Raw genomic sequence first — 23,101 nt, 5'->3', positions numbered from 1 at the left:
GCCCCGCCTTGGCCGCCCTGTTGCGGGTTACCCGAGTGCACATGTGTGCTAACAGTGACGACCAAGTAGGACCTTGCTAAGAACAGTCCCAAATGGCAGCAGCAACCACAAGGAGGGAAAAACAAAGCGACAGGGAAAGGGCCCAGACCAGACCGCTCAGACCTCGAACGGCCTCAAACGGCCCGCTCTTAGCCCGGTCTTTGCTCCGGGCTGCGTCCCGCGCTGCGGGAGGAGTGGCCCCAGATATAGCAAAGACTGAGGGCGGTAGGCGGGCCGGCAGGGAGAGCGGACCGGAAGTGGTCAGCGGTCACTCAGGGACTCCTGGGATTTGGAGTCCCTGATACGCTCGCAGCCCTGCAGCCCTCTGGTGGTATTAGACTCCCACTCCTCCTCACTTGTCGGCGAGTTGCTGGCTAAAAGTCTAAAAAAGTCCTCCTCACAGTAAGCAGCCAAAGGTGAGCGCGTCCCAACAAGCGCTGTGCAGAAAGGTTTCCCAAGAGTCTGTTCCGCTAGTGGGGCTTTAACAAACCCTCAGGTGGGCGGTGGGCGGGCCGGCAGGGAGAGCGGACCGGAAGTGGTCAGCGGTCACTCAGGGACTCCTGGGATTTGGAGTCCCTGATACGCTCGCAGCCCTGCAGCCCTCTGGTGGTATTAGACTCCCACTCCTCCTCACTTGTCGGCGAGTTGCTGGCTAAAAGTCTAAAAAAGTCCTCCTCGCAGTAAGCAGCCAAAGGTGAGCGCGTCCCAACAAGCGCTGTGCAGAAAGGTTTCCCAAGAGTCTGTTCCGCTAGTGGGGCTTTAACAAACCCTCAGGTGGGCGGTGGGCGGGCCGGCAGGGAGAGCGGACCGGAAGTGGTCAGCGGTCACTCAGGGACTCCTGGGATTTGGAGTCCCTGATACGCTCGCAGCCCTGCAGCCCTCTGGTGGTATTAGACTCCCACTCCTCCTCACTTGTCGGCGAGTTGCTGGCTAAAAGTCTAAAAAAGTCCTCCTCGCAGTAAGCAGCCAAAGGTGAGCGCGTCCCAACAAGCGCTGTGCAGAAAGGTTTCCCAAGAGTCTGTTCCGCTAGTGGGGCTTTAACAAACCCTCAGGTGGGCGGTGGGCGGGCCGGCAGGGAGAGCGGACCGGAAGTGGTCAGCGGTCACTCAGGGACTCCTGGGATTTGGAGTCCCTGATACGCTCGCAGCCCTGCAGCCCTCTGGTGGTATTAGACTCCCACTCCTCCTCACTTGTCGGCGAAGCGGCACCCGCGAAGCGGGTGCGGCGAGTTGCTGGCTAAAAGTCTAAAAAAGTCCTCCTCGCAGTAAGCAGCCAAAGGTGAGCGCGTCCCAACAAGCGCTGTGCAGAAAGGTTTCTAACAGTGAATATGTGGGTCCTCTCAAATAGGACTTTAAACAAAGGATTTCATGCAAACACGACACAAGAACATGGTTCACATGATGTGCACCAATGGGAAAAAAGCAAGAAGAAATGTTCGCCACAGAATACATTTAAAGATTCTCTCATAGTACATTCACATTAGATGCTGTGGTTCTCGGTCTATTCAGATAACATAAATTGATACATAGTATGCAAAATGGCCTGAGACAGCCACGTTGTCCTTGGTTATGTACACCAAGTTTTATGTGGCTAGGAAAGTCATGATTTTTCAATGCAAGCTCGCAGATTATTATAACAGTGACGAGAACAGCAAAAGTAATCACGTGGTGCAGTAAGATGTCATTTCAAGATCGAAGAAAACATAAAATTGGCCCCTGTTGGCAAAAGCTTCATTTTTAGTGCATGAAACGCTGCATTTCAATAAATGTGTTCCACGCTGCCATCACACCACGCCAAACTCAGCTGTGGTTCTGCACAACACATCCAATCTGCTAGAGCCGTAAAAGTTTATTTATTTATTTTTATTTATGCGATTTTATATAGCGCGAACTTTACCCGAAGGTGTCAGAGCGCTTTACATAGGACCCAGTTTCAAACATAAGGACTGACGGTACAAAAAGAATTTGCTAATTTTTGACTTACATAAGAACCAGTTGAAAACATACGGATTTAGGATTACATGCGTTATAAAAAGGTAGAAACAGAAAAAAATTGCAAATGTACAAGAGATAAAGTCACACAAGGGGGAGATACAAATCGATAAACTCTAGGCATATACTAGTGAAATCTCTATCTACTTAGGGAGGGGATACACTCTAAGAGTCACATAGGGATGGTAGAGAGCAGAGCGGACTCCTGCATAAACTAGTGATTAGAGTTATCTCTATATACATAGGGAAGGGGTAAGACTGGATATACTCTAAGAGTCACATAGGAATGGTAGAGAGTACAAAGGTCTACTGCATATACTAGTGATTAGAGTTATCTCTATATACATAGGGAGGGGATACACATGGATATACTCTAAGAGTCACCTAGCAATGGAAGAGAGCACAACGGTCTACTGCATATACTAGTGATTAGAGTTATCTCTATATACATAGGGAGGGGATACACATGGATATACTCTAAGAGTCACCTAGCAATGGAAGAGAGCACAACGGTCTACTGCATATACTAGTGATTAGAGTTATCTCTATATACATAGGGAGGGGATACACATGGATATACAGTCACAGCACCAAGGGAGGGACAGAGAAGGGCAGGAAAGGGAGGTCCATTGAGATGGAAATCTGACAATTTGAAAGACTCCAGCCTATTTTAAGACGTTTTCGCTTTTGTGCTTACCTTCCTTTTCACCACTACCCTGTACCTGTTTGCAGAGGGGCATAAAACTGAAAAACATGCTACAGGAGGCTTAGTAATAAAGCACGTGGCATCGGTCGAGAGACAGACATAACTAAGCACCCTCCCTGTTCGGCAGCTGTCAACCAGTAGCACTTGACTTGGGGTCAGGCGAGTGTCTTTTTTAGGGCGATGCCGGTTTGAAAAGGTTGTGACCTAATGCAAGTCCATTAAGGTTCACTGCTTTTGGCTAGAGCGTAAATTTTTTTAAAACATGGTGACGTTCGCCAAATGAGGGTGAGCACTGAGCAGACTGTCCTGCACAAGGCCGGGCAGGTGCACAGGCGTCTACAGGCCCCCATCAAGTCACCAAGCGCCTAAGGAGGGGATCCCTCTCTAAACCGAACACCCCAGGCTTGCCCCAGTCGCGTGCCGCCCCTGCCTCTCACGCGGCCGTACGTGCGCGCTCTCCTCGCCCTGTCACTGGAGCTTCTCGCCCTCAGCTGATGGGAGCGCGTGCCAGTGCTCGCGCGCAGCCGCCGTCCACGGCTGCGCGCGCGCCCCCGCAGCAGAGGCAGCAGCAGAGCCTGGAGTAATCACACACCGCCTCCTTCTCCTCCCCAGCCGCTGCCATTCTCTGCTGCCCTCTCTGCACACCGGGAACCGCCGCCCTCCACCCGGGGGGACACCATGGGTGAGTACACAGTCAGTGGCACGGGGAACGGAGGGAGGGAATGGTGACAGGCATTTTACGATATCATTTCTGCGTCCAGCCGCCCCCTTCCCCATCCATCATAAGTTGTGCGGGCTGTGGTGTTAAGGTCGGTTGGAGCTCAGCGTTGTAAATATTGCTACGGTGGGGTGGGGGTTTTGCTGCGACCCATAAGTGCTCTTGACAGTCTATGAGAGTGGACCGCATATGCACATCCTCATGCTCTTCACATTCACTTCCTTATGCACCGCACATCCACTTCCCTCTTGTACGTTTCACATCCACTTCCTCAGTGCAGTATCCCTTTTCACTGCCCTTCCTTTCAGACCTTTATCTTCCCCTCTCCACTGACCTCCTTTGCTACTCACCGCCCCAGCCTATGCACTCGTCTTCTTTCCACTTCCCCGTACCCACTCAATCTGCATGTCCCCACCCTAAGCAGTGCATTATCGCTTATAGTCCCATGCCATTATTCTTCCCTGTTTACGTCCCAGTACACCTTCCAATGGTCTGTCCCTCCCTACAAATTACCACTCGCTGTTTAATGCACACGTTCGCTGTGTGCCACTCCCCTCTGTGCAGTGCCACCAAAATGTTCATCACCTTTGCTCTGAACCGTACCCCTCTGAATGATCTCTGGTTTACTGCAAGTCTTTGCTTTAATGTGTTCCCCTCACCCTGAAGCAAGCGTACTGTAAATAAGTACATGTTACTGTTAATGTCTGCCTGTCTGCCCATCCTGTCTTCATTCCCTCAGCTGCTGTCGAAGGCCCTCCTAGGGTGGAGCAGCCCCCTCCCATTCCTTGCTTGGATTTTTTTTCTCTTTCGTCGTCTTGTCAGTTAGTGATGACCTGAAACTTCCTCCTCCGGTCCTTTCACCCTCCTCCTACCCAACGCGCATCCCAAGAGAGGGACCCGTACTGAGCATGCGATGCTTCTACATCCTTTACCCCTAGGGAGAACCAGCAGCAAATCAGGTCGTGTCAGGATTCGCTGCTGCCTGTTCATGCTGTGCTAGTCGCGTGTACATGTTGTTGCTGGTTGGTGGGTGAATCAGGGTGACATAACAAGAAGCAGTTCATTGCACAGGCCTGCTGAACGCGTTTTTGTAACAACGGCGCGCACACTTTTGTCATATTTTCATTGAGTTTGATATGGAAACTTAAAACGCCTCTTCATTAAACCCCACTATAATCAGCATTCATAACATGTCTCCACACTTACAGCCCCCATACGATTTGGAATACTGCCTTTTGAATTATTTTAATGTAAGGGAAGGTGCTAATTATCGTATGCTCTTAATTTATATTCTAAAATCCCTTATTGTAAGGGCTGCATTGATGAGTCTTATTTAGTTTGATGGCAGTAAGGACCTTTACGCAGTTTCTGCTTTAGTGGTACGCAGGGGCATTTAAAGATGGGGTCAGCACCTCAATGGCTTTATAGCATATGGGGCACATGCATGAACTCTTACGTGTATGTGATAACACACGTAATATTCATTTCCTCTTATATCGCTTCTTTTGCTGTGTTGTCTGAAACCCCCTATATAATACAGAGCACCTCTAATCCATTACTGGGGGTTTCTTCTCTCCCTATGTGATGGGAAAGGCCCTTGCCGCCCCATTTGTTGAATTATATTAGCTCCTGGGCCAAGTACAACAGCTGTGGGTTTTCTCTCCAATCAGGCCTTATAGTAAGGAAGCATCAGACATGGAAAAATCAGGAGAGGACGTAGTCTCAACCTAGAGTCGTGACTGAGGACAATATGAAAGCAATTTGTCTTTTGGCGATTTGTGCATTAGTACTTCAAAACAAAGACAACTTATTTGTTCAGTGTAGCTTTTTATGGTGCTACACTGGTATCTGTGGAATGAAATCAGTGGGTTATGGGCAATTACATTTTATTAGCTAGTGATGAGGGAGTGCAGTGTGTACCCTGAGATTTGAAGTCGGGTTGAGGGGTTGTCAAGTTGAAGGCTGATTTGTAGAGGTGATTTTCTTTTGCTTTCCAGTTGCTGGTATGTAATGAGTGTGGTTTGAGAGTGACTTTAATTTTGACAGGTCTTGGGCAGCCACCATGAAATCAGGGCTCTGGATTTTGCAGACTTTTGCGTGTATATTTTCATTGCACTTCTGGTTAATCTGCGTCAGATTGTGGACTGGTTGTGAACATTTGCTTGTGTGCATCGCTCAGTACCTGATGTACTAATACAGGGTTGTCGCCATCAACACCAATCCAACAATAATCAGAAACTGCACCCTATTAACCGACATTACTGAAAACAGCGCCTCTGCTAAGATCAAAACTCAACGTTGGCTCTGATCTCGTTTACGGCTGACATCAACAAAGTTTTGGGAGCAGATTTGAACAACGTGTAGCTGGTGAACAAGTTCAAGTGCTTACTCCACTTGCTAAACACTGCCTGCACCACTAAAATAACTGCATCCTAAACTTTGGGCCTTCTCCCATGATTATTATTGAGACAGTAATTCTTAGAAATCCGTGGAGTGACTTAGATGCACTCCAGCTACTTTGAAATACTGTTGTAAAGCTCACAGAAAGCTTTGGAGTATTGAGACACATGGGAGTTACAATGCGCTCTCCACTGACTGCAAATCAGTTCCTGATTTTCTCCTTTGAATCTATTGTCAGTAATGGAGTTTCGTTATTGCTATTAAGATATTATCAGCTCCCCATTCCTTAATGTGTGTTACTGTTTCGCAGTATCTTTACAAGTTATGTTAACATTGATTGTGAAATGTAGAATCCAATTTGTAAAGCAATTTATACATTTAAGTTCAGCTTAGGTGTGCACTTAAATAAGTTTACTAGGGTACATTTCCAATGAGAGTCAAATAATAATGATTGATGGAATTTTTCCCTTTTCAAATGTGATTTGCAACATTTCCACATGAAAATTTAAGCTTAGCGATATACTGCAAAAGTCGGTCATATCCCACGTACTCTTAAACCCATTGCAGATTTCTATCCTCGGAACACTTTTCTAAACGTAATTCGTTCATTTTTCCTATGGATAAGCCAAAAGTAAATGTGAATGCATCCATTTTCTGTGTGCAGAATTTGCCCCAGAGTGGAAGTTCTACTTCTGTAACTATTAATACATGTGAGTATTCCTGGGAAGGTATTCTTTTAGAGTCCTGTGAAAGTTGAAAATGTCCAGATATGGGAGTAATCCTGTACTGACTTTCTTCCCTGCCTTTTATGAATCGCAAAAACAACAAGGTGATGATGGAATGCTAGTAGTAATATCAGCCACTGGCAATCGCTCGGGCCGCATCCCAATCCATCGTTTTCGCCCACCATACCACTTCAGTTTGGACCCAGCCATATGCAAATCAGTCTTGACCCTGCTCCTCATGGGAATAGTCAAGCCTGAACTGCCAGCCCCGTATGTGGGATGGGTATGCCCAGACTTGGGTCCTGTGCACACTGTGTCATTTAAGGTGACACATTAAAATATACAAAAAGTGATGGATGGAATGCTGAATTAATTGCAGCCGCTGGTAATTACTTTGGGCTGCATCCCAGTCCATCGTTATTTTGCACACCATGCCACCTCATTTTGGACCCTGCTAAATGCAAATCAGTCTTTACTCTGCTCCAGTGGGAACAGTCCAACCCAAATTGCCAAGCTAGGTCCTGCTTGAACTGGAACAAAAGCAACCCAGGGCCGGTTTCGCCCTAGTAATGGGCTCATCAGCCAGGTACAGCTTTTATAAATGCCAATAACATTTATTGTCCAAGAAAACTGAGAAAAAAAACATATTGAGTTCGTCTAAACAGTAACAAAGTGTTGGTAAATATCATTTATTATACCTGTTGTGGAGAAGTGTGGCTCACTGGTTAGAGCAGGCAGACCCTGAAGCAGAGAACGGCCCGGGACCAGGGTTCAGTTCCCGACGCGGCAGGGTCGTGGACCAGGGTCAGCGGACTCGATAATTCTCGCTTCGGTGCCTACTCGAATCACGGGTTCACACTCTGCAGCTCTGGGCATCAGCTTGCTTAATCTCCACTACGGCCCCCCCGCGGTGGGATGCCTGGCTTTCACCTTGGGGATGCCCAGTACGGGTATCTCACAGGGGAAAAAGCCAGGACGGGTTCCCAAGGCAAGCGCCGAGATGCCTACGGGTAATCGAGCGCTATATAGGAACGCAAAATAATAAATAATAAATAATGTTGTACATTCATTTGACAATTAAAAAAAAAAGTATATAAAAAAAAAATATATATATATATATATATATATATTTTTAAATTGGAAAACCCAAGCCATTGTGAAATACTGAATCTGCTCTAACTTTAAAATTGTCAAACAAAGTGCAACACATGACCAGTATCCTACCCTCCCTGCAAGATGGCCACTTGGAATATTCAATGCTTTACTTTGACTTCTATTACCTTGTTGTTTGTTGCATTAAACTTGAAGTTGGAGCAAATTTTACAGACGTAAAATAATAATTTGATGGATTATGGCCTTTCCACTTAAGAGACCAGGATAAATGCCACAGGTCCTCTTCTAAAAGCAGGGTATTAGGTCCGATATCTCCTCCCCTTTGTTACCATTTATGTTTGGAGTTAGATTTTGGATTTTTTAGGCATTCACAAAGAAACCCATCAGCACCATTGTAAATCTGCAATAGGCAGCAATTAACAGTAATACGACTAGTAGACAAAATGTATTAATTAATGTTTTTTTTCCCAGGGTGAAAAATCTAAAGGCCAGATTTACGACGTATTTTTGCATCGCAAGCTGGTTTGTGACCGGTTTGAGCGTGCAAAAATACCCAAGGGCTATGTACAAAACCTAATTAGCAAATCGCAATGTATTTGCGACTCACTATTGGGGCGTTTCAAGGGCCCCCCTTCCTAATAGCGAGCCTAAGCCCTATGTATGACTGTTTTGCAACTGCAATTGTGGTCGCAAAACAGTCGCAATTTACCACCAACTTCAAGTAGGTAGTAAAGCATTCGCAAATGGGAAGAGGTGGGAATGCATGGGTAAATATTTTTTAAGGGTAGGCAGTGGCTTCTGTGAGAGTTGCTGATCAATACATTGCAGAACTCTCCCTGTAAAACCTGTATGCCAAAAGAGGTATATTTTTTGTTAATTTAAAAAAGCAATTACTAGTGGCGAGCAGTTGATCATTTAGTCCATTATGATCGTGGCACAACCAGGGATAAGGGTACACTCTGTTTCTTTTTGCTTTTCTCATGGTCGACTCTGCAGTGTTTAACACTTTCAGTCCCTGTTTTAAAGAAGTGAGAAACTGGAAGGTGATGAGTGGAGTAGTGCCTTGCTGCCATGAAAATTGAGCCGAATGAGGGCAGTAACTCGATCAACAGTGAGTCTATTTTCATTAACACACCCAAGCTGAAGCAGAATGCTCCTTTTTGTTAAAAAGAAGACAGCGCAATACCGGGCAGCCTCATCTTGAATATCAAAAAATAATTTTGGCTGCATCTTAAAACAAACCCTTCATACAGTTGTACATGTTTCCTTTTTTTCCTTAAAAAAGTTAGGTGTGGGATTTAGAGTCTATTGATTTCACATGCCATAGATATCAGCAATCGTGCTTTGCTGGTAGACCAAGGATACTGGTATTCCTGAAATCTTTTCTGTTGAAAAGCGAATTAAATGTTAAGGGCAGCTACAGCTCCAACGGTGAGGCCATAAGGTCATGTTGAGTGAGAGTGAATCTTATTTATGTTTCTCTTTGTTGGCCTTTATATTGCCACCAACTGAAGTAGGTCACCTTTTGGGCAAAAGCCATTAACCGAAGAAAGAATCAGTCTTGTTAGTTTAATGTCTAGGATTTGTTTTGGTGAAAAAATTAGTTGTGCAAGTAGATTCTTTCAAACCCGTTTAGTTTAGGCAGAGCTAAATTAATTTTATCTCTAGTGCACTGGGCACTTGGAATGCTGTATCTCTGTTTGTCTTATAGCAATTAATACAGCATATTGCCAGCCTCATAAAGAGTGGTCAGGCCCCATTCTGTGCTGAGGCCACATTACAGTGTCGGACAAACTTTGAAAGCATCATGGCCACTAAATGGATCCAGGGTGGTTGTTTGAAGATGGGTAATGTGTACAAGTATGGTACCTTTTTAGGTTTCGCCCTGGGCGTTGCAACTGCGTAGCAGTTGCTCCGCCCACGGCGAAATCTCATGATCCTACATATGGGTTTTGGTTCCGCCTCTGTCTCCCATTGGCTAGCTCCATAAATGGAGGCTAGCCATTGGGAGACAGAGGCTGTCAATCACGCTTTCTCGTGAAAACGCGATTCAGGGGCGTTTCTCGGGCTTTGTTAAGTCCCGCCCCTTTGTCCTGGGCTGCGCTGTCATTGGCTGCCGGCCCGGGACACCCCCGTGACGTCATTCCCCGGGCCGCGCTGTGATTGGCTGGCTGGCCCGGGACCTGACTTGTTTTTTTGTCCGTGCGGTTTTCTCTCATTGTTGCCTCGTTCTCCTTGCTGGAAGGAGGCATTTGATGGACCCTCTTGTCTTTACTGGCGGTGAAATTTGCAGTTCTTTTGCGCGGGTTTGTTTTCTTTTATCGGCACCATTATTCCGGGGCTTGCGTAATAACTGTGCCCATTAAAGAAAAAAACACGTGCAACAGGCGCTCGGCTTTCACACCCGCTTCCCCCTCACAAACAGGGAAGAGCAGTGCTGGGACATCAAAGCACCGCTGCGAGGGGGTGTTGGTTCTTTGGAGACAAGGGACAACCTCCGCCACAAATCTAGCACCCTTCGGACGACGGGGTCATCGCTTCTCTTCCACATCCTCTGTTTCTAGTTGCCGAGTGAGAGGTGCGCGGCCCCTTGCTCAACTCCCAGGAAAAAATCCCGCCACCTGCAGGGAAGATGTCCACGTCCTCCTCCGGACACTGGCCGTCGGCAGAGAACGGCACTCCCACCTCCTCCTACGGGGACAAGGACAACGTCTTCTACGAGAGGGTGATGACCTACCCGGTCAACAAGATGATGCAGGTGTTGGAGCCTGTGTCACCCCTGTTCTCCCGGTCGAAGTCTTGTACCAGACCGTGATGTACGCCAAGGAGCAGCAGTCACAACAGCCTCAGCACATTCAAGTAAGGGACCTTCTCCGTGCTTTCCTCTGACTCTTCTACGGACAGTGGCGTAACTCAAAGTGAGGGGGCCCCTGCAGGATGTGCAGAGGGGCCACAGAGTCTCCCATACACCATTGCTATTCATTTAACTTGGGCCGCTCCCACCAAACTCCATTCCTCGGTCCCTGTTTACCCCTGCGCACCTTCATCTATCTGGGCCTGCACGTTCTGTGAATTGCCCATGAGAAGCAGCGCAGTCTAAACTTACACACCCCCCTTCCTCCCCCCCTGACAGTCCCTACGAGTACTTCGTGCATGCCTCTTACCTGTACTAATCAATCATTTGCACGTAGCGCTTTTCCTCTATATGTGCCTCTGCCCCTCTCCGTCCCTGTTCCGTACATGCTGCACCAAGTGTCTCTTCACAACCTGCGGTGCACTGTGCCCTCGCTCCATGTTCTTCTGTCACTGTGTGTAGCACCTCTCCGGTTACTCTCCCTTACAGGCCTGCAGTGCCTCCCACTGGTGTATCACCATGCCTGCACCCTTTCTCTCTGAAATCTCTCTACCCGTCTACGTTTTCTTACTGGCCGCATAGTGCATGTGCTTGACCCCCAGTGGCTGTTTTGCTACTGCCCTTTGTATTCTCTCTGCACCTGTTGCATGTTGCTTGCCCCTCGCTCTTCCGTCAGCTCTCGCACTTCTCCATACCGGTAACACCTACCTGCCTGTACTATCTCCTTGCACGCCTCACTTCCTGCATCTTGTGCCTACCGTGTCCCTGTTCGTTTCTGTAGCCGAATGCGCGCAATGTGCACGATTTCCCTGCCTGCTTTTTTGCGCTTAATTTTTCCTGAATATCTCTTTGCATGTTCGCTCTCATCCATTGTGCCTCCGCAAACTGCGTTTTCATTGACTGTCTACTGTGCTACGTTCGTCCTGTCCCTTCTCCCTGCCCGTGTCCTGTCCCTTCTCCCTGCCCGTGTCCTGTCCCTTCTCCCTGCCCGTGTCCTCTCCCTTCTCCCTGCCCGTGTCCTCTCCCTTCTCCGTGTCCTCTCCCTTCTCCCTGCCCGTGTCCTCTCCCTTCTCCCTGCCCGTGTCCTCTCCCTTCTCCCTGCCCGTGTCCTCTCCCTTCTCCCTGCCCGTGTCCTCTTCCTTCTCCCTGCCCGTGTTCTCTCCCTTCTCCCTGCCCGTGTCCTCTCCCTGGCCGTGTCCTCTCCCTTCTCCCTGCCCGTGTTCTCTCTCCCTGCCCGTGTCCTCTCCCTTCTCCCTGCCCGCGTCAGTCCCCCATCCTTCTGTACTGTGTTTTGTTCACTAGCATTCACAGAACTTTCTGAAGTCCCGGTGGCTTAGTTAAGACCACCTGTAAACTCCGGCATACAGGTGATTTACATGTATAGACCATAGAACGCCACACCAGACTAGTGCTCACAATTGAGGTGTATCGGCTAGTACCGAAATACCAGTACACTTGATGAGCGTTTCAGCGAGGGGTGGCCGTGGCACAATCTAGTTGTGAAGCAGGGCCTAATATTCAAGCGAATAACGACTATATCCCCATATAAGACTGACCGGGTTGCATCAGTTGTGTTCATTAAAATATTTTATTTCAAACCACAGAACTTGCAATTCAGAAGTTCTCTTTTGGAACAAGAGTAGTCCAAGCTAATCGATAAACAAAATAACCTGTAGTTTGTTATTAGCAAACCACCCAAACAACTTGACAGCACGTGCGTTGAAATAACACCCCCCCCCCCCCCCCATCTTGCTATTGATCTCGGGCTGGTAAATTCTGCCCCGCCCCTAACTGCGTCACGATAGAGATTTGAAAATGCTCAACTGATGAAGGGCGTCTGAAAGGGTTTCGTTTTAGGGCTGACGCCTGAAATGTTTCAATTGGCTAGACTAGAGCTACTTAAGGTAATTGATGAGATGTGTGCTTCATTAGCATAACGCTTGGTTTATGGGTGTTCTAGAAGATATTTCTGTGTGATTTGTATGTTTTACTTCCATTTTATTGCGGAAGCAGGACAGCCAGTGCACTGCGTTGCCAGGAGTTGGCACTGGGGCATTGGTTGTGGCCGGTTGATTTGTTTCTTGGGGGGTGGTGAGATTGCGGAACTGCACCAGAAGTTCTTGGTAGCAATTAAACATTCATACCGTTTTTAGAGTGGGATGATTACTCAGTACCCACCAATTTCTCGAGTTGATGTTAAATCTTTAGCACTTCCTCCAGATAGAAGTGTACTTTCCTTTGCCAACCGTAAGCCAGGCTGTTAGTGGCAGGCATGGAATTAATTGATGTCTGATGTTCAGGCCTCAAATACTTCTAGGAAGTCGGTGTTCGTTTTACAAAACCAGCTTTCAGATTGTCCCTTGTTTTAGGCTGGTGCCTGTCTGGAGCACTTGAGTGAATGGCTGTGTAATCTGTCGGTGTCTACAAAACAAACAAGCATTTTCAATGCAATGGTTTCGCCTTTGGAAAAGTTATAGCTAATGGCAATGTAAATGACAATGCCATCTATTTTGCTATTCTCAAAACCAACACACAAATTCAAATTTTGACATTTACAATGCCAATAGCTCTAAATTTTCCAAAGGCGAAACCATTGCATTGAAAATGCTTGTTTCACTTTGCTAAAGGCTGAACCTGATTTGATTACCAGAGCAGGCAGTTGTTAACTCCTTGCCGAATTGACCAGAGCTGCTAGAATAGTATGGGAAGAGTACCTGGCCAGGCCTACAGTCTGAGGTCTTATTGGTCCAAGGAAGTGGGGCAGAAGCAGGTGGGGGGTGGTTGAAGACAGGCCCAATTGGAGTTTCTACAATGTATTAGGCTCTACATGGAGAATGTCCTAGACTGTCGCTAACAGTGATAGGCAAATGGGGAAGGGACTGAGGCAAAGATATGTCAAATACCGATAACTGGCAGCTCTAAATACGTTTTGTCTAGAAAGACCATACTCATGCTCTTGTTATCATTTACATGCTGGATATCTACGTGCTGGATATCTACACATGATATAGTATAGCAACTGTAAAGCAATTTTACAAAACCGAGTCTGATGGTTGGAAGCATAGTCTAGTTGACTATTAAGTACTGTATACTGAGCCTACATGCGCAACATTGCAAAGGGAAGATGATACGTATACATTGGCAGCTTTTTGCTACTTGGTGGATCACAGTACAGTGGCAACGAATGATGGATCCTTCAACCTCGAAGTGGTCTATGCCAGCTGCACATGCATAGGTTCACACCCTCCAAGATAAAGGAGAATGTGGAGAAATGTTGGTTGCATAACTGTAAATGTGAAACAGTAAGGTAATAACATCCAGTTTGGTGTACTTGAGATCTTGCCTATTGTCTGTTCAGAAAACCGGTTTCACTACAACTGGTAAATATTGATCTGACACCACATATTTGTTGTGCTTATCAAAAATCAATAAAGCTAGTAAATTCAATGGTTCCTTGTTTAACCAAAAAATAGAGGTGGTACATTATGCTTGGCTTTAGTATTATGGGTATTAAACCATGTCAAATCGGCTCAATAACAGTTGTCTTTTATTAACATAAAAAAGAAAGGGCTTTTTGTGTGCATCGTTAAGGAACCAGATGGTGGGAACGAACTTCTCCTTAGAAATTGTATACTTTCTAATCACATTTTCAGTTGCATTGTCAAGTGGATCTCTCTCCCCTCTCTACCTTGTTGATTTCAAACGACAAGAGATGAGGTGACTTCCATACAAATGTGTGTTGTAGGGATGGCCTTCTCCCAAACTTTCACCAAGCTACAAACCCCTAATGTAGCTGGGTGAATGCCATCTATGTGGGGTTACATGACCGGGAAGGGGAAGAGTAATGTTTTGCAGATCAGGGTTTGACTGTTTTAAGCATTTTAAAAGCTGTAGAGTATTCTACCTCTTCTTGTCCTCTGAAAAAGTAAGTAGAATAGGATTGAATGGACTTCTGCCAATCAGTGTTCTAGCCACAGCGTGTTTCTAATTCTTCCTTTTTTTTTTTTTTTTTTTTTTTTTTTTAAACCTTTATTGAGAGACACATATCAGTACAAGCGCAGGCCCACAACCACAGGGGCCGGCCGCAAAACCGGAGAGTCAAAAAGGAGTAACAGCAATGTGTATGGTAAAAAACATACAGGATAAACCTGAAATAAATTCGCTACACAGTAAGCGCCAGGATAAGAAAGGTTTCATTTTATGATTTATAGAGGAGGCAGCAGCCATATCTACCAGGGCGTCATGCAACATATACAGAAAAGGAGGGGGGGGGACGGGAGGGATACAGCCCCCCACGCAGTCAGATATCCACAGTAGGGCGAGGCCCAAAGACATCCCATGTCCATCAAGGGGGTCAAAAATAAAGGACAAAGCATAGCAAACAATTGAATGGGACGCCACATAGACAGCCCTCCCGCCCCGAAAAAGGAGAAAGTGCAGACACTTACGAAACGAAGGAGAAAAAACAAAGGGACATAGCCCACCCCCTAGAAAGAGAGCAAAAAGGGACCATAGAATAAAACAAACTAAAATAACAAACACCCCCCCCCCCACCCTACATCACTGTAATGGCTATGGCCTACCCCACTAAACAGCGTGCCTGTCGCCCAGAGTCACCCGAAATATAGAAGAAAGAGAAAGGGAATAATAACGGAGAAAGAAAAGGAGAAAGAGAGAGAAGGAGAGAAAAAAGAAGAAAGAGAGAGGAGAGGAGCCGGCGATCGAAATACAAAACACCTCCCCACCCGCAACAATCGGATCACTAATCGAGGTCAAAGAGAATACTAAGGAAAGCCTGCACAGAGGATGGAGACAGGAACTGTCCAAATAATGAGGCCGGGAGATGCCATTGAACAAAACGAAAGTCCCGCAGGCACCCAGGAACGATCACCCCTGTCCACTTCTAAGAAGAGCAGAGCTGCCAGACCCCGGCATGGCCAAGAAACAGGATGATACAGTGGACCCATACCAGTCAGGGAAAGCAAGTGGGATGTTCGCGGAACACCGTCCCGGCCAACAAGAAGCAAGCAGGAAAACTCGGCAGCAGTCAGAATGCAAAAGTACACAAAAGTTCCACGTGGCCAGGCACAAAATCTGGGCTGTCCAGCACGAAGCAAAGAAATCAGGATATAGTAAACACTGCAGCATCGGCACCGGGTCCACTTGATCCCATTGAAGCGAACACCCAGCCGGAGATCCCAGCACAGCGGCTGGAGGAGTCTCAACAATATCAGCTCGGGGAGACGACACCGCGTCACAAAATGGCGGAGCAGCCATGGCGGCGATCCGCAACTCCAGGTCCCGGCATTTCAAGGACAGGTCGATCCGCAGAGTAGCCAGGGCAAGCAAGACGGCACTCCGTGTAGGGGCCGCCCAAATCAAACGAGGTCCGGGGAGAGCAAATGCAGCAACGTCCCTGTCTCCAGGAGGAAGACACTCCGAGGGGCCATCCGCCATCTTGAGCACATCGCCCGCCGCCATTGCCGCATCCGCCTCCAAGTCCACCAAAAATGCCGGAGGCCCCAGGACACACAGGCGATCCGCGGCGGATGGCGCTCGGCGGAGAAAGGAGAGTCACCAGAAGAACGGGCGTGCGCCCCACAACACTCGGGGGAGCCCTGCACCGGATCCCAGGCGGGACAGTCAACAGGAGTGGGCTTCTCACCCGAGGGGTGCCGGACAGCGCGGCTTCTCTTCTTCGGTCCGGCAGGCAATCAGGCATGCGGGGCGGCCCACCATCGGGGGCGGGTCCGCTCCGGCTCCCGGCTCGCGGCTCTCAGGCTCCCACCATCGGGTCTCTCCACCGGTTCCGGACCGCCGGCACTCCGAACACCTCCGGGCAGACACTGCAGTCGAGGCCCCGGCGTCAGGGCCGGGAAGGCCAGCAAGACGAAAGGGGCAGAACGCAGAAACCACTGCACGCCAGAGCCCCGGAAACGGACGGTAAGTGAAGGCTCTTCCTTGGGAACCGAATTCGGTACACCTCGAACAGGATAAAAGACAGGATAGGTGGCGGGGAGGAAGGGATCACGGAGCGAGGCGGTTATGCGACTGTTCCGATCGCCATCTTGGCTCCTCCCCAATTCTTCCTTTTTAAACATTTTTTTTTTATTCCGTTTGGATGTTCCGTTTTATGTTACAAAAAATTCATGGCAGCATTTATTTACACAGCAAATAATATGAAAATGAATAATTCTCTCTCCCCCCACCCCCCTTAATCTCCCTGATGCAAGTACGCTTTTGTGAACTCTCCCGTATTACAATGCAGTGAGCCTACAGTACTGTACACCATGCTGTCTGATTAGTCTGTAGATAAAATAGAAGAGACTCTTTGTTGCCATCATTGCCCAGAACTGCATATTGAGATGTATTTTGCGCTTGTAGAGCTTCAGTAAGGAACAAAGGAACACATGTGTGAATATAGTCTGATACGACAGACTATTACAGTTGTTAAAGTGCTTAACCAAAGTTCTAGGCATGAGTCGTAGGATAGAACCTATTACGAGGAAGAGGACCTTTAGCAACTAGTATAGCTGGAGGCAGAATGGCTATAAGGCTATCAGAACATTTCACCCACTGAGAATATAATGTTCTAAATTAAAAAGAGAGACACAGAAAGAAAAGCATTGGAATGTTGAAACAGAAGGCTCGAGCTAGCCATCATTAGCCCGTAGCTACTTCTTTGTCTTCAGTGGAGCTCCCAAAATTCCAATTTTCTGATAACCCCTACTGTCATTCTAGAAAAGATTCAGATGCTTCCCAATTGGTAGTTGAGCAACCGAGGCCCACAGGTTATGTAAAATACCGAACACTACACAGTGTCAAGTACCTAAAACATTACCTGGTTTTCTACCCCCAAACTCACCCACCCTTGCCTACACACACAGAATGAATTTTGACCTTGATTAGCATCCTTCAACACACCTGTCTCAGTGTTTCTATTGCACTTCAGATATGGAATTTAAGGATATTTCTTCAGGGTGCACGTAATTGGCCCAACCCCTTTTGTGGACTCCCTGATGTCAACAACTAGAGGTAATCTGTGTGCCCCTCTCACCTGCACTTTCTGGAACCATTTCTTATTCCATTGCAGTTCTGCACATCATTCTTTGGCTGTACGTGCACATTATGATTGTCAATTCTAGGACTTTTCCGAGATGTCTGTACCCTGACAAAATGTTACTAGGAACGCAAGTTTTAATTTCTATGTCTCGATCAAAGAAGTTTGTAATACATGCCTAAAAGGCCGGTGAAATTATTGAATTGTGAATAAGAATTTCAGACATTGGAGGGTATTTTTCTGTTCCCTTACCCTCCTGATTGTCCGAGTAGTTTGCATTCTGGCAAGGGTCACGTGGCTCAGGGACATGAAACATCCCACAAAACCTTGAGGTCCATCTTTGCATTTGTAGTAGAAATATTTGAGAGCATGAACGTGTTTTGAATTATTTATTGCACGGTAGGTTTTTGCAGAAAAGATATTAGTTTGTTTGCAAAGAAAAATATTGTTTAGGACAGTGTGTCTTAACCTGATTTTGCGGCACCCTGAGGGTCCAAAGCGCCTACTGTTCAGAAAATTAAATATTAGCAGATTAATAAAGTATACATAAAAAAGCAAAAGTGAAATTTTTTATTTGAGAACGCTTTGTAAGTGTTAAGGAATTCAAAGTTGGAGGATTGATTCTTAGTAACTCCAAGTACAGCAAACAGAATCTCGTAGGAATGATTGTTGTGATTGCCTTAAATAAAGCACTTGTATTCACCAAGAAAAAGAGAGCATGCCTTAAGAATGAAACAAAGTCATAAGCTAGAGTCTGGCATATCACGTCGTCTGTCAAAAATATAACCTAATTTCGACAAGCTCCTGCCTTCCCATAACATTTAAAAGTAATACATCAAATATTCAATACTTGGTGTATTTGTTTCTGTATTTCAGTGTATTGTTTTGAGGTTCAAATCATAGACGTTGGTTGGAAGGGGGTCCCCAGCTTCCGGTAGGGATTCAGTGGATGTCCACCGAAGTCAAAAGGTTACCAAACACTGTTTTAGGACATCGTGTTCAGGATGCAGAAGGAATAGTAGCAAATATCTTGTCAAATTTGATCAGAAAGACATTTTGCGATTAAAACTACGGTGTTGGTTTTAACAGATAACTTCTGCATTTATACTGGAAGAACAAACACGTGAATAGTGAGTAAGTACAGTCTCTGATAAAGCAGGCGGGGTACTGGAATGTTGTCAACTTATGTTTCTCTGTGTGCAGGAATAGTCAAATTCTTTAGTGTGACCTTCGTAGCAAATTTGTGTACCTCTCTCTCTTGCAAAGCCAGCTACTGTTTGCCGTGAAAAAACTATTTTATATATCAAAACAGTACCCTTTCAGGCATAGAGCGATGCACACATTATGCAAAAAATAAGCAGAGAACTCTGGGTAGTTCTCAAGTTTAGGTGGAGAGCAGCTCCTGTATAGGGCACCCTCAACACCAGCGACACTCTAGGTGAGCACATTTAATATATAATATTATATATATATAATGGCCCTTGGCTGCATAGAGTTGAATCTGTCGTTAGCAAGACTGGACTGCGAAATCCCTGCAACCAGTTCCCCAATCAGTGCCTCATCCATCAGAGATGATTGCTTAATTAACTGTATACTCTACCATCTGCAGGGATAAATCACCTCATACATTATGCGGTGTGTCGTGGCTGCAGCAGCTAGAGTTCAGACCTAGAGGGCATTTGCCTCGTTGTAAATTAAACTGCAGCATTCAGCCAACCCTATTTTGTCTAGCTTCCCGTTCCGTGAAGGCGCTGCCTTTGCTTCCGGGGCTGGTTGTATGGCAGTTGGTCAGGCATTGATTCGCTCCCATGTTTTGCCCTTTAGCTTATTATCAAAAAAACACATTGACCTGCCAAAGGTGGGCTGCCCCAAGTTAGGCTGCATAGCTCTTTGCCCCCAGCACGTTTTCCAGCTTTAGAATTGCCTCGTTGGTTTCCCTAAAAAAAAACAAGCACAGACAAATCCATATTGTCTTTCCTTTAATAAGTGGCTGCCAAGCTATTTTTTAGCCTGTTATTTTGCTTTGGCATGTCTGGTAAAAGCCATTCAAAGATGGGTGCACATCCATAGGCGACCCTCTTGGATTGTTTTTTTACCATAAGTGTAACAAAAATAATTCCAAATAAGTCATCTCATGAGTACGCATGTGTGTAAACACGCTGGCGGTCATCTAATCTTTGAATGTTTTTGTTATAGTTTAAGATAAGAAAAAGAAAACAATACCATTCCAAGATGATTTCATGCTGCTAATAACTTTGCAAAGCCAATATCAGTGAGTGGGGGGAGGGGGTAAAAAGGAAAAAAGCAGGGAAAAGCGAGCAGTGAATGGTAAGGGGAGGGTTGGGAGAGCAACAAACAAGCCAGCAGCTAGGAGATAGTGTGAAACAGGAAGAGAGGATGAGGTGCCTGGTTTGAAGTGCACAACCGAGGGAGAAGCATTGGCATAGCCAATAGGTCTCGCCTTTGGGACCTTATAAGCGTTTCGGTATGCAGCACATTATCCTATGTATTGTGTTGCTAGGTATTGAATAGCTATACAGTTCCAATATATATTGGGTTATGCAGTCTGATTTATGACAAAATGTTTGGCTCTGCCATGTGCTTCTTATTGCTGTGCGAAATGCTCCCTTTCATATTTGCATGCATGAAAACGGTCAACATATTTATTTAAAGAGTTTTATATAGCGCTGGGTAGACCCGAAGGTATCAGAGCGCTTTACATGAGAATCGACAATGTAACAGAAAAAGATCAACAATTACACAATACATCAAAAAATAGGCAATACATTAGGAGAGGAGAGAAAGGAGAGCGAAAAGTAGTGGAGGGGGCAGGGGAGGTGAGAAAGGGAGGATAAGGGAAGAGACAACAAGGAGAGACGAAAGGAAGTCGGTAAAAAAACCGACTGGGTAGGTGTCGACCTAGGAGGGAATCCATGGCCCATCTCCCCTATAGCTAAACCAGGTAGCTCCAAAATAGTTCAGTCTCAATAAATTGAGAGAGGAGAGACATAAATAGAGGGAGGATGCGGGAAGAGACGAAAGGAGAGACGAAAAGAAGTCTGTCTAAAGACCGACTGGGTAGGTGACATCCAAGGAGGGACTCCCCGACCTGTCTCCCCTATAGCTAAACCAGGTAGCTCCATCGGGCATCAGGCAAAATAGCTAGATCTCAATTGACAAGGGAATGTTCACAGATAAACAGGGTGGGGACTAAGGACCTGGACAGGTGAGGGAAAAGGTCAGTAGCAGGAAAGTGGAGAAGAGTAGAGTAGAGTAGAGTGGGGAGGGGTAGGGGGTAGGGAAGATGAGGGAGATAAGGTCAGGAGAGACGCAGGAGGGTTTGTTGCAGCCGTCATTTTCGGCAGGTACAGGCAGTATATACGAAAACACATTTAAGGAGTATGGAGGAAGGATAAATAAGAAGGATAGGGGTAAGGGGGAAGGAGGGAGATAACGGCAAGAGAGACGAAATAAGGTCTGCCCTAAGCTCCGGCTGGGTAGGTGAACAGCCCATTTCCCCTATAGCTATCGGGGTAGGATGCTGGGGGTGCAAGCAGAGTAACCAGAGTGCTTTTGTTTATTACCTTCCTCCCGTCCCGCCACCCTCACTGCTTTCCCAAAATCACTTGGCCCCTGAAGCCTCGAAGAACTTGGCCCACACGTCCGAGTTGAATAACTCTGAGGTGAAGCCCAGTGCAAAGTCGGCGTGCGTGGCCCCTGGGGCATAGCATTGTTTCATTAAGTTTATGTACTGCGGCTTGTGCTCGCCATCCCAGTTTCATTTGGAGCTGAAGTAAAGTACCAAGAAGACTCATTATTCCAGGAATATCCCAAACTTGGCCTCATCGTACCAGGCTGGCAACGGGCACGTGTTCAGGGACCCCCAGTCAGGGTGAAGCGAGCTCAAAGTGTTGGGATGACAAGCAAGAAAACACACGAAAAAGCAATGATAACGGGGCAATTGGCAGTGTTACATGGCAAGGGTGAGGATGTAGTGTAACGGCCTGATCTGCCGACTGTGGAGCCAGGAAACCAGATTTGAGTCTCTGCGTCGGCTCAACCGCCTGTGATTCTAGGAAATCACGTAATCTCCCTGTGCCTACCAAAAATGAATGTATCCTAGCAGAATGCTGGTTGGCATCTAACATACTCCAGTAATATCACATGCGGAGGCATAGCTGCCGCTCGAGACATGTAGTGCAACCTGGAGGCGATGGAGTCATTGCTAATAAAAACGATTTCCAGGCCTCCTTCTGCGTTTCACTGTTAGTCCCTACTTATCTTCTTGACCTTACTTAGGCCTATCATCACTGCCCCCACTGTTACTCGTACGGTGACTGACGCAGACCCTTTCATTGTGCGAGGGCTTCCCAATCAGCCGGGGCTGTCGACCAGGGCGATGATGATAATTTAGTGGTCGGAGTTAAGAGAGGAGAGCATCAAATCTGGCTTCCGATAGCCGGCCAGGGACAGCTACAGTTGACGGGTGACGTCGCAGAAGCCGGATTATCTACGTCACCTTCAAACAAAGAGCCTGAGACCCACGAACATCAGCTGTGCCCGAAAGTTGATCTGCGACAATAGAAGCTATATTTTCTTAAGAAGTTGCATTTCGTGTCACAGTGGAGAGAAAGTAATTGAGGGACATTATTATCTCTTTGGCCTGTTATTCTGGTGACTTATCTCTTTGAAATCATGAGCTAACTAGGTTATTTATGGCGCCGTGCACTGCAAAAGATACAGGGACAGGAAGGAATCCATTATGGCTGCGTCTGTCCGCCTATCCATCCAAGGGACAAATGGTATTGGGGCTGTGAATGGAGTGACTTTAACACAACCCGAGCGCTCCGAAAATACTTAATTAGGCGAATGACCATGTAGATTAACGAGGGAGGTGCTGAACACAGACAACGGAAAGGGGCGGGAGCAATGGCAACACAACCACGGGTAGTGCTCGCAAATAGGAGCAAATCGCAGATATGCTTAAAGGGAAACAAGTGCGACCACGTGTCAGTAAGACGCGTCGGGGACGATTCCATGCAAATTAAAGAGTGCCCGAAAAAACGATAAATGGATTCAAGTATTAGGGTACTTGTAAGAGATGCAGTCAGCTCAAAATTGAAACCACACCCAAAGACAGGACAAAAAGCAGTTTTCCACCAGTAAAAACAAACTACTGCAAAGAGGCACACAAAAGAACAAATAGAAAGTGGTGGGTGTGATCGAACATCACAGATGGATTACAGCAGGCCTCACCGAGCAGCGCTTGTGCGCTGCCTCTAGATTCGACCTAAAAACGTCCCACATGCAGCGCAATGCAAGCACTCCATGGGCGCACTAGAGCACAGAGAAAAACAGCCAGTATCAATTGGTGAGATAGTTTTCTGCATATGCCTATGGGCTGATGCTTGATGTGATTCACAATGTTTCAAGCCAGTGTCTGGAAGAGGAAGAATCGTATAAAGCATTAGTTGAAGAGGGCTGACACAAAGTCC

General features: G+C 46.7%; 1 protein-coding gene across 2 annotated transcripts in view; it reads left to right on the top strand.

Moving 5' to 3' along the window:
- The first annotated feature begins 3,201 nt into the window (after positions 1 to 3,201).
- RAP1GDS1 (Rap1 GTPase-GDP dissociation stimulator 1) overlaps positions 3,202 to 23,101 on the top strand; it is a 748,947-nt gene continuing 729,047 nt past the window's right edge. The window contains exon 1 of one of the 2 annotated variants that reach the window (XM_078676213.1): positions 3,202 to 3,418. In XM_078676213.1, coding sequence (XP_078532339.1) covers positions 3,415 to 3,418 — 4 coding nt within the window. In that variant the 5' untranslated portion in view covers positions 3,202 to 3,414. The remainder of the gene's footprint in view (positions 3,419 to 23,101) is intronic. The other variant, XM_078676214.1, reaches the window with a different exon arrangement.

This window comes from Lissotriton helveticus, chromosome 2_1 (assembly GCF_964261635.1).
Source record: "Lissotriton helveticus chromosome 2_1, aLisHel1.1, whole genome shotgun sequence".
Taxonomy (NCBI): domain Eukaryota; kingdom Metazoa; phylum Chordata; class Amphibia; order Caudata; family Salamandridae; genus Lissotriton; species Lissotriton helveticus.
This window is presented reverse-complemented; position numbering and strand designations above follow the sequence as displayed.